Here is a 12,426-nt window from a genome sequence, read left to right as displayed (position 1 = left end):
TTGCGCACACCGCTGGTCTACTATATCCAAGGCTTTAGTTTGTAAACTCTCCTCCGAGGCAGGGATTTCCTTTCCTATTGTCTGATTTTGTTTGTTGCGCTTATTGTATTATAATTCCCTGTACAGTATTGTATTGTCTCTTTTGTAAATCGCTGAGTACACTGTAGGTGCTATATAAAGATATACATACAGTACTTACAATGAAATGCAAATAATACAAAATAAGGTGGTCGTGTTTTAATCCTCCAAATGCACTAATTACATTGGATTTTCAGCAAACGAGCAGGTCATGTAATACAGTATACTATTTTATAATCAGTACGTAATAACTAGTCTACGTGCTAAATAAACAGAAGGGTGATATTTTTTTTCAGCCTATGTCAAAAGACTAAAGCAATATGATGCATTTCTAAAAACAGGACAAAGTAATATATTCAGTATATATTATCATCGGAATAGCCCTCTGTGTGGGAGTTTATGTTGGCAATGAGTAAGACCCCCTGGCACTGATAGTTCACCCCTTGTGCGTGGCCATGGTAAGGGTTAGGTAGAAGGGAGTTCCCACTTCCAGGCTGTGTGTATGCAGTATGTGTTAATACTCTGTGTCTCGGTGAGACACCATGTGATGTCAGCATCACATGAGTGCAGCAGTCCGGGGCTGTAATCTGCGGGGGCAGGAAGTTTAGCTTTAGGGAGGGGGAGGTGCACAGATCATTAAGCGAGATCACATATTACAGCTGCAACAGGCACAAAGCAGCAGCACGGAGTAGAGACTTTGCTTTCGGACAGAAGGAAGGTAACAGCAAGGGCTGGACAGGGTTGTGTATGTGGGGGTATCTGTAGCTGGATAATCCCAGAGTGTTTTTTTTTGTGTGTGTACACAAAATGAATCTGTAAGTGTCTGTGTTCAATTGGGTGGAACCAGCCGTGGCAGCTGCTGCTGGATTCGGTGCACGGGAGTGCTGCAGTTTGTTGGGGGAATTAATGGGGTGGGTTCATTTACACAGCCCCTACTCACAACTTCTTCTTTGTTTTGTTTGCAGACACACACAGCAGCAGGATGGCGATGGAAGGAGGGATGAAGTGTGTGAAATATCTCATGTTCCTCTTTAACTTCTTGTTCTGGGTAAGTTTGATCACCCACCGCAGAGTTTTCCCCCTTGCCCTTGGTCCTGCCATACAGCAGGCGCGTTGCCCCTGTGCTAACTTTTTCCATAATCCATTTTGCCCGAGTGTTTTCCAATAACACAGCTCCAATCTGCACTATTAAGTCGGTTCCTGCCGCCTTTACAATAGTTTAAGCAGCCTGGCTAAGTACAGGGTTGGTGGGTGAAGGTGTGTGACCCTGCCATTGCCTAGTTTGAATTGTCCTGCCTCTGTGTCAATCTTGGACAAGCTACTTTATCTCCCTGTGCATCAGCCACCAAAATTAGATTGTTGGCTCTTTGGGGAGTGACACGCCAAGCCTGCAAAACATTATGTATTTAGCTGTGCGCTCTGAGAATGTATGTACACACTCCTCTCCCTCTCCTCTGTTTGGCTTTGTGTACTGCAGGGGCTGTTACCTGCTTATGATCCATCAGTGGGTAATTTGTATCCAGTTGGATCCATCTCCTCTGCCCCCCCCCCCCCACTTTTTTTGCAGTTTTTTTAATTACAGAAAACTGTTTAAAATCCATTTCCCATGGGTCTTACATTCAACAGCATTATGTATGAATAGCCACAATTGCATAAAACACACACGTCCCCCTTAAAAATGACCCATGAAACAGATGTAACCATTTATTTTGTGGTTTTACTATTCCTTGGTAGTCAGATGTAGGTAACAAGACCATTTAATCTTCTGTTTGATCTCTTGATGTCTGATCCAATCACACATACCTCCTTGAGTGCCAGAGGCTGCTAACATACTGTATTGCTTTGCAATGGTTTGTGTTGTGGAAAGATTAGAGATATTAATGTAAAAGGTTTTTTTGTGATGTCTTTAAAGGAGCAATCAATGCAATAAGCAATCAATGCAATATACAATTGTGTTTTGCTTTTTTTAAAAAAATTTTTATTATTATTATTATTCAACTCTTAATGCCATTTTGAGTTTTAATGTTGTCCTTTTTGATTTTCTATAGCAGGGTTTAACAAACTTCTCCAGCAGTGCAATATATATTTGCAACACATTCCTTTTTGTGATGGTGTTGCCAATGTTCTCAGCAGTTTAAACTCTTACAATAGAGCGTTCCCTAGGTAATATACATTGTAGCTGCTGAGTTACACTGACTGAAGGATTGATAACCTAAAGTCAGCCATTTTGTCAGCCCTGGGAAGTCGGAACTTTTGCTGATCGTTTTTTTGTTTTTGTTTAGGGAATTCGTTTTCAATAAAGGTAATCAAAGGCTGCATATATTAAAATAAAAACAATCTAATATAATAATTTGTAAGTGTCATGAACTGCCTCCTTTAAAACTGTGTGTATAATACTCGTTTTCTAAGAGCTGCCCTGTAACTGAGTCCACATTATTGTAGCCTTGGACAAAACTGCAACTTATCTAAATTGTCTCCTAACAAGCATTACAATATAATACACACAGTGCTTAAAGTAATTTACTGTCTGATTTAAAATAAATTACACTTAGGCCATGGTACTGCAGACTGGGTGGAGGTGTCTGCACGCTCAGCGAACAGACTGCCTTAAGGCAGTGTTTGCGTCCGTGCGGAAGCGGGGGGGGGGGGGGGGGGGCGCGCGTTGCATCAGAAATCAGTTAAACTGATTTCTCGGCGTGACAGGTCACATGAGCGGTTTGCCCAATGAGGGTGAATCAGCTCTGTGATGTCACTAGGAACGCCCCCCATGGCCAGAGAAAGCACCCGCTTTCCTACAGCCTCCGCAAGGGAGAAGGCACCATGGTCTCAGCCTTAGGCCTTGCCCCCGCTGCCTACTACAGCGTCCGCTGTGGCGGACGCTGCACGGACGAGAGCCCTCCCCTCAATGGCGCCGGGCCCGCTGCGAGGGGGGGGCCGCAGAGCTCGGGTGAGAGCTGCTCCTGCTCTCAATAGAATTGAGAGCAGGACTCGCGTTGAGCGATTAAGCACGCCCCCCGGCGGTTCAGCCAATGAGGGCGAACCTGCCGGGTGACGTCATGGCCGCGCCCCCGTCACTCCCCCGCCACCCCCCCCCCTCCCCCCCTTCGGTGACGTTAGGCTGCGGTTGCTGGAAAAATCAAATTGAGATGACTTCCAGCGATCGTGACCAAGCCGTCGCGCTTAGTGTATGCATGTAGCAATGCATTTGTTTTGACGTGCCGTCGCTGGCACTAGAAGCGCAGCTTAAGAGATATTGGAGCAAATATATAAAAGCAGGAGGGTTTCATTTGAAATAAATCTAAAAATTTTTTTTAGAAGGGGGGTGGAAATCTTGGTTTTAACAAGAGAAGTGATAACCTCCTGTGGCGTGTAATATAGTACTCACGCATGCGCTACAGTGTGTGTCAATTATAATTGCAGGGTATGAGCCTGCAGTTGCTATACTTAAGGCGCACGGCCGTGAGCGGTGGCGCAGCAGACCAGGGAAAATACAATAAAATTGTATTTCTGCGCTGCTGCCACCCCGCGAACCAATCACAGCGCGGCCAAACGCTGTGACATCAGTCACGCCCCCTAATCGCGCGCGTCACTGCTTGCACCCTAGCAACTAAACGCACATGACACGTGCAACGCCGGGCGCACTCACGCGAGGACTATATTGCACGCCTAAGCCATCACACGAGCTGCTGAACACAAGGGGTTACGAATCTGAGTGACTTTACTTGTATTGCAAATGAGTAATAGCTTGGTAATTGGTACAGGGGCTATTGCCATTTGGGCTTGAGCATTGAAGTGGCAGGGAATATTTCTAATGATATGTTTTGGGATATAATTTAGGTTTGCTGTAGTAGAATTCTCGCTGTGACCTATTTCTATAAACTGCATCTTGTGCTGATAATTTTGACGTGGGTACATGAGGCCTGTTCTATCTATTTTGTTCCAGGTAAACTATACTTCTTTAAAATTTAGTACAATTTTTGGTTTTCCCTAATAGTAAAAACACACAACACTTCAGGGTTTAAAATAAACAAATGTAAGTAAATGAAGTTGACCTAATAGTGACTCAATAGTTGGAGGAGGCATATTTCAGATATTAGCAGTGAGTCAGTTCCGACTTGCCGCTCAGGTAAATTTCACAATTTCTCTTTGGGGATTTCCAAATTAGGTGGAATGGAATACTTTAACCACTTCCCTACCTCTATAATAGTGTTACTGTTATGATAAAACGACGTGTGGGACGGCACACTGTGTACCAGTGCTTTTAGTTACAAAAATAAACTTGTCAGCCCTTGTCAATCCACTGCTGGATGAAGGCCTCACCAAGGATGTTGCAAGTCTTTCCATGTTGCTCAAACACATTTGATTTCATGCTCCCGTCTTACTTTTGGTCGTTGTCTTCGTTCTTTTCATCTCACTTAGAATCCAGTCGAATACCGTCTTTGTCCAACAATGGTCATTTATTCTTTTTTGATATGTCCGGACCACTGTAATTTTAATCTCTTCACGTGTGTGTCCCATAGCATCAATATTGTATAAAATCTTGTGCAATTAAGTAAAAACAACTTTGCCCCAAAATGTTGAAGTTTTTACAATTCATATTGGGCACGGTTTAATTTGAAATTGTGAAATATTCAGAACCTCACAAACACGACACATACCTAACGAAGAGAACCTTCAGGGAGTGCAAGGGGGAATGTAAGTCGCTGTTTTAATTACATTTTCATAAATTGGTAAACATAAATTTAATAAATTGGTAAACATGTCATGCTGTCAGGTTTGGCATAGATCAGAGACTATAAAAGTCTGTCTGAAAATCTGGTGTTTAGGCTTGGAAAGCTTTGGCATAGAGAAATAATGTATTTTGTAGTAAAGAGATGCCACCGCACTGGAAGATCTGGTTAAGTGACATAGTGGATTAACTTGGAACTGGCCCCAAAATGTGTGTTTTAAATTTTTTTTTTTAATCTTGTTTACTCTTAAGGTGCTTTAGCCACTAGTATATGTCAGATCTGCAGAGCTCTGTTAAGAGCAACCCTGTTATGCTATCAGTAAATCTCCTATTGGTGCAGTCTCATTTGGCAGCATGCTGGAGGTTCTATCAAAGTGAACATTCAGCCATGTACATATCTATAGCTTTTTGTTTTTTAATGGTGCAGTTCATCCCCAAACATTTTGGGGAGAGGAAAAAATAAACACCTTCTTGTAAACAGGGTTATAAAGTATCACATAAACGTTGATTTTTACTAGATAAATATACATGTGCCTGGATAAAATGGTTTCTATGTCTACTATATATTAGGACTTTGGTTTTGTTTTGTTTTGTTTTTTTGTGTGTGTGGAAGCCAAACTATCATACAGCTGCACAGACTTGTGCAAAGCAGTAACTAAAACAGTCAATTGCATGATTTTGATTGGGGGGAACAAAAATCAGTTATAAGTATTGCAGCACATTTAACTTGTGTATATACATATTATTATTTTCCCTTTTGCAGAGCAAAACTTAGGAGTTGACATAAAAATGTCTTCTCTGATTGCCTTGCAGCTCCCCACAGGGACTGGTATGGCTCGCCATTATATGCACGATAATGGTGTATGGATTGAAGCATCATTTGTGTTTGGTATATTACAGCTAATTGGTGGAGTTCCCCAATCTGACTATGCATTTCCACCAGTCTAAACCCTGACGCACCCAGTAATTACAGACTGCCTGTTCCATATCCTCTTCCCTTCTCCAGGCATCATATGCAAACTCCTACAGCGTGTACAGGTTTTTCCTGTGGGTTAAATGCATTAACAGCAGCAGCACAAGTATGAGTTCCCTGCAAAGTGTCCTTTTCTCCAAGGGTGACTAACACTTAAGCGTGGGTGTCTAAATTTGCCCTTTCACAGTTTTTGTCATTTTGTTGCAAACAGACATTCTATACTTCCTGTAGTGTAATTCCATATCTAGTTGGTAGATAAAGGAACAAAACTATGGTTTCCTAACTTTTAAAAAATTTTTTTTTAATTTTTCTATGTACATCACATAGGTTTGCAGTAGTACAAGTTATTTAATGCTAATATTTCCTCAAATGTAATCTGAAAGCTGTCAGATACTGTACCTTCAGCCCATTGCAGTGCATTACTAATCCTGACACCTAAAGGGTTAAACATTCAAATGTCTGTTTCCCAGTAGATGAGCTTTGCCCTGTAACATTACCAATCCGTCTGACACAGAAGGGTGAAGGGGTAGAGATTTTGAGCGAGACTGATCAGTAGAGGCAGTCTGTGTAAAATTATACCTTAAAGGTATAATGTATTTGTGTATACAGGCAGTCCTCGGTTATCCGACACAATGCGTTACTCAAAATGGCGTTGTAAAGCGAAACACGTTTTCCCATAAGAACACTGTTTAAATGAAAGGTTCCGTTCCTCAAGGTATTTTTAACACTAAAATACACCAAATATTTTATGCAGGCAATAAGATATGCAGCACACACATAAATTATATAGTGTATATACTGTATTATATATATATATATATATATATATATATATATATATATATATATATATATATATATATATATATATATATATATATATATATATATATATATATATATATATATATATATATATATATATATATATATATATATATATACGCTCTTACGACGCTTTGCAACGTTGTTTGTGAATGTGTATATTATATACACATACACAACGTTGCAAAGCGTTGGATAAGCCATTTTGGCATTGTAAAAATGAATATAGGTATGCATTGCATAGCGTTGGATAAGCCATTCGTTGTAAAGCGAAGCGTTGTAAAACGAGGACTGTCTGTATACAAATTGCCATAATGGTGTTTGAGAGCTAGTTGTTATCTGCACTGCTTCCATGTAAGGCCTCGGCCATGGTTCTTGCGGGCGGAGGCACGCTGAAGCTCAGGGAAAGCGGGTGTTTTCCCTGGCCTTATACAGCGTGTCGGCGGGTGGGCCAGTGACGTCACGGAGCTGGTTCGCCCTCATTGGGCGAACCGCTCACGTGACCGACCCTGCGCTCCGGCAAGTGCGAAGATTTAAAATTTCCCTAAGACCTACGCTTCTGCGCGCTTGCGTAGGCGAGCCCCTACTAAAGCCGCTCTCATTGCGGCTGCAGGGGCTCAGTGCCGAGCGGAAGCACGCCTCCGCCCGCAAGCACTATCCATTGATGCGGTTTAAGTGAAGATTTGTATTTATTTAAGTGGGATTTTTTTTTTTAAACTTCGACTCTGAACCATAATCCTTGTCTCCCCCCCCCCCCCCCCCCCCAAAGCACAAATGGGGCTTCATGCATGGGGTGGATTTAGATTGGATGTAGGCACCACAGTAAACGAAAAGTAACAGGCAACTCAGAAGTGAACATGTTGGCCCAAATAGCATGGGATCTGCTTCTCAAAATAGCATACCCTGACTCTTGTGTTCTGCTCAAGGATATCTTCTCTCTACCCCTTTGTGTCCAAAGCCCTCTCCCGCCTTAAACCTCTCTCACTGACTGCCCCACACCTCTGGAATGCCCTTCCCCCTCAATATCTGACTAGCACCCTCTCTATCCACCTTAAAAACATATCTGCTTAAGGAAGCATATCAGCTTGATGGCTGATAATTAACACCTCTTACATAAAGCGTGGCCCCCTGCAGACGCACTTACCAGAACACCCTCCTACTGTCTCTGTACGGTCTTCCTAACAACCAATTAGATTGTAAGCTCTTCGGAGCAGGGCCTTTTCCTTAATGTTACTCTTAAGTCTGAAGCACTTCTTCCCTTTATGTAATATCTTGTGTTATTTATATCTTATCTTATCTTATACTATATTAGTGAAAGCACTGTATGTTTGCCTGCCTGGATGTCCGGTGTCCCTAGCGGCAATCTCATTGGTCCCTTGGCCCGCCCGCCCCCGCACACCTCTCATTGGGCTCACACACTCACACCACCCCCTTGGCCCGCCCCCCACACCTCTCATTGGCCTGAGGCGGAGTGACGGGCCAAAGGTCCAAAAAAAAAAAAAAAAAACACACACACACACAGTGTTACATACATTAGCGGGGCTCACAGTGTTAGCAGCACATCTCCCGCTCTCTTCCCCACCGGTCCCGGAGGCTCCGCCTCTTCCTCCGCCTCTCCCTGTTTCCCGCGCTTTCACCCCCCCCCCCCTCCACGTGGGAGCTGCCGGACGGGTGAGGGAGCTGCCGGACGGGTGAGGGAGCTGCCGGACGGGTGAGTGAGCGGCCGGGCGGGTGAGTGAGCGGTCTTCACGTCCCCTTCACCTCCCCTCACTCACTTCCCCTCCACCCCCCCGGCGCCGCTACACTCAGCGGGGGAGAGGAGTGATCACCTCCCCTCACTCACTTCCCCTCCACCCCCCCCGGCGCCGCTACACTCAGCGGGGGAGAGGAGTGATCACCTCCCCTCACTCACTTCCCCTCCACCCCCCCCCCCCGGCGCCGCTACACTCAGCGGGGGAGCGGAGTGATCACCTCCCCTCACTCACTTCCCCTCCACCCCCCCCCCCCGGCGCCGCTACACTCAGCGGGGGAGCGGAGTGATCACCACCCCTCACTCACTTACCCTCCACCCCCCCCCCCCCTGGTGCCGCTACAGTCAGCGGGGAAGCGGAGTGATCACTTCCCCTCCACCCCCCCCCGGCGCCGCTACACTCAGCGGGGGAGCGGAGTGATCACCTCCCCTCACTCACTTCCCCTCCACCCCCCCCCCTCCCGGCGCCGCTACAGTCAGCGGGGGAGCGGCCACAACACGCTGCCTCCCGCCTCAGATCCACGTGGGAGCTGCTGGACGGGTGAGTGAGCGGCCTTCACCTCCCCTCACCCACCCCTCACTACACTTACCCTCCCTTCCACATCCCCTCCACCTCCCCTCCACCTCCCCTCCACCCCCCCTCCACCTCCCCTCCACTCCCCCTCCACTCCCCCTCCACTCCCCCTCCAGCCCCCCTCCACCTCCCCTCCACCTCACTACACTTCCCCTCCCTTCCACATCCCCTCCACTTCACCCCCCCTTCACCTCCCCTCCACCCCCCCCCCTTCACCTCCCCTCCACCCCCCCCCTTCACCTCCCCTCCACCCCCCCCCTTCACTCCCCTTCACCTTCACCCCCCTTCACTCCCCTTCACCTTCACCCCCCTTCACTCCCCTTCACCTTCCCTTCACTCCCCCTTACAACCTCCCACCACCTCCCCCCTTCCCACCTTCCCACCACCTCCCCCCTCCCCACCTTCCCACCACCTCCCCCCTCTTCCCACCACCTCCCCCCCCTTTCCACCGCCCCCCCCTTCCCACCACCTCCCCCCCCTTTCCACCTCCCCCCCCTTCCCACCACCTCCCCCCCCTTCCCACCTCCCCCCCCTTCCTCCCCCCTTCCCCCTCCTCCCCCATCCCACCAGCTCCCCCCTCTTCCCCCCTTCCCATCACCTCCCCCCTCTTCCCACCACCTCCCCCCTCTTCCCACCACCTCCCCCCTTCCCCTCCTCCATCTCCCCCCACCTCCCCCGTTCCCCTCCTCCATCTCCCCCCTTCCCCTCCTCCACCTCCCCTCCTCCACCTCCCCCTTCCCCTCCTAACCTCCTCACCTCCCCCCTTACCCTCCTCCACCTCCCCCTTTCCCCCCTCCACCTCCCCCTTTCCCCATCCCCCCTCTTCCCCCCCTCCACCCCCTCCACCCCCTTCCCCCCTCCACCCCTCTTTCCCCCCTTCCCCCCTCTTTCCCCACTTCCCCCCTCTTTCCCCCCTTCCCCCCTCTTTCCCCCCTTTCCCTCCTCCTCCACCTTTCCCCCCTTTTCCCCTCCCCCACCTTTACCCCCTTTTCCCCTCCCCCACCTTTACCCCTTTTCCCCCTTCACCCCTCCCCCCCTTCACCCTTTCCCCCCCCTCCCCCCTTCCCCTCCTCCCCCACCTCCCTCTTCCCCCTTCCTCTCCTCCACCTCCCCCTTCCCTTCCTCCCTTCACCTCCTGTCACCCGCCCCCCTCCCTTCACCTCCCGGCAACCCCCTCCACCTCCCGTCACCCCCCCTTCACCTCTCCCCCCTCACCCCCCCTCCGCCCCCCCTTCACCTCCCCTCACCATCCCCCCTCACAACCCATCCTCACCTCCCCTCCGACCTCCCCTCCGCCCCCCCTCACCTCCCCTCACCACCCCTCCGACCTCACCTCCCCTCCTTCAACGCCTTTCGTCCGCCCTCCCGCCTCTGCCTTTCGCCCACCCGCACTTCTGCCTTTCACCCGCCCACCGCTCACATCCCCGCGCCACACAGCCGCCGCACGCACTAAACAGACACCCGCCACTCGACACACACCCGCCGCCTCTCACCCACCCCACACACTCCACACACCTGGCGCATCCTGCCCCTACGCAACAATATCACTGACCAGCTGTCACCCGCACTCGCCACACACCTGCCGCCTCACACCCTAGCAGGACCCCGACCCACAGCCAGCACTCACTACCCACGCGCCACCCGTACTGAACACCCACCTGCCGCCTCACACACGCTTCACACCCTAGCAGGACACACGCCTCACATTTTCACATCACTTATGGCACCAAAATATACATTGTACTGTGGTGTGTTTACAATAAACCATTTTTATACAACATCGTATTACATTTTCTTCCATCTTTCTTTTCAACATTATTATCCAACCTTTCCAACAAATAGTCACCTATTGTTCCACCATTTATAAATAATACTACCTATTACGCATTTACATCCCGGGCAACGCCGGGTCTCTCAGCTAGTTATTTATATGATTGTAACTATTACTGCTATGAAGCGCTACATACATACATACATACATACATACATACATACATACATACATACATACATACATACATACATACATACATTCGTGCCGTGCAAATGTTCACTTTGAAGGTTTAATGTCCAGTATAATTACATGTGTTTCCAGCTGCTTGCATGCACCTAGCATTATTTACCGCAATACCTGCAGCCTGATGTGCCCTCCAAGGGAATTTCAAACCTCTAATGTTGTTAATAGGTCACAATAGAAGGATACATTTATGGTTACAATGTGCAAATTAATATTGTGGACGGTGGCGAAAAAAGTCCAAACATTGATGGAAAGGCCATAAGGCTGAGTCCATAGTAACTTCAGCCGTGCGGAGACTGAGGGAAAGCAGGTGCTTTTCCTGGCCTTAGTTTGCGTGCTGTTGGGGGCGGGCCAGTGATGTCACCGAGCTGGTTCACCCTCATTGGACGAACCGCTCACAGGACCGGCCCTTCGCTCCCCTCAGCACTGAAACTAAAATTTTCTTGGCGGCTACGCCTGCGGAAGCGTGCACAAGCCCCTGCTAAAGCCGCTCTCATTGCGGCTGCAGGAGCTCACTGCCAAGCGTGAGCGCGGGTCAGCACCTAAGCACTGACCATGCCCGTGGCCTAAGGCTGCAGCCACGCTAGCGCTGTGTGTGTGTGTGTTCAAGCTTGGCAGTGAGTAAACAAAAAAAAAATTAACTTTAGAGTGCGCTCAACTTGCCCACAACGCGCGCTTGTGAAATAGCCAGGACACCTGGCGCTCCAGCTTGGAGAGCTGGTGACGTCACCGCTCTCAAGAATGAGCGCAGTCAGCGCCAGCGGGGTCGCAGCCTTAATAAGAAGACTAGGACATGCTTGCCACTTTATTTGCTTCATGCACATAAGAGAACAAGTGGTCCCCGTTGACACAGCTGATATACCATTAGGTCTCACTGCTTGGCAGTGGGGACACCTTTGCTTGTGTTAATGTGAGCATCCCTGTCACGTACACACTTAACCACAGGTGTGACTTGGGTTAACAGGTCGCAAAGTTGTCCCAATCTCTTCCCCGCCAGGCACTTTAATGGCCACTCGCACTGTCACACTGCACCCCCTATTACTCTGCCACCACCAGGATTCATTTAAGACTGGCTCAAATACTATAGTGTGAACTTATTTTTCACGTGAAATAATTACCTGGTGGTGTCCACACTGATGCATACTGTCTGGAAATGCGTGTCGTCACGGTTCTTCTTTGACCAGTATAATAGGGAGTGGAGTTGCTTGAGAAGGTAATACTGGGCCTGACCTTTTGTAGTACCCACACTTATTCCCAATATGATTTCTGTTTGAACAATTCAATTCATTGGAACATAGACTATTGGCTTGGTTTATGTTAATGAAAGGTTATACTAGTAATGCCGACTTTGACCTCAGTTAAAAGAGTCAATCAACCCTTTTTTAAAACCGCACAAAACCTTTTTCATCCGAGGGGTTAATAGTCCACACCCTCCAGCTCCTAACACAGCCCCAAGGTACAGGTTGGACGCCACACTTCA

General features: G+C 48.2%; 1 protein-coding gene across 1 annotated transcript in view; it reads left to right on the top strand.

Moving 5' to 3' along the window:
• The first annotated feature begins 639 nt into the window (after positions 1 to 639).
• Positions 640 to 12,426, top strand: part of CD63 (CD63 molecule) — a 38,685-nt gene continuing 26,898 nt past the window's right edge. Inside the window, exons 1-2 of the mRNA XM_075591288.1 lie at positions 640 to 796; positions 1,044 to 1,126. Of these exons, the coding sequence (XP_075447403.1) occupies positions 1,061 to 1,126 (66 nt within the window). The 5' untranslated portion in view covers positions 640 to 796; positions 1,044 to 1,060. The remainder of the gene's footprint in view (positions 797 to 1,043; positions 1,127 to 12,426) is intronic.

The sequence above is a fragment of the Ascaphus truei genome, chromosome 3 (assembly GCF_040206685.1).
Source record: "Ascaphus truei isolate aAscTru1 chromosome 3, aAscTru1.hap1, whole genome shotgun sequence".
Classification (NCBI taxonomy): domain Eukaryota; kingdom Metazoa; phylum Chordata; class Amphibia; order Anura; family Ascaphidae; genus Ascaphus; species Ascaphus truei.
The sequence above is the reverse complement of the archived record's forward strand: the minus strand, read 5'-3'. Positions and strand labels throughout refer to the sequence as shown.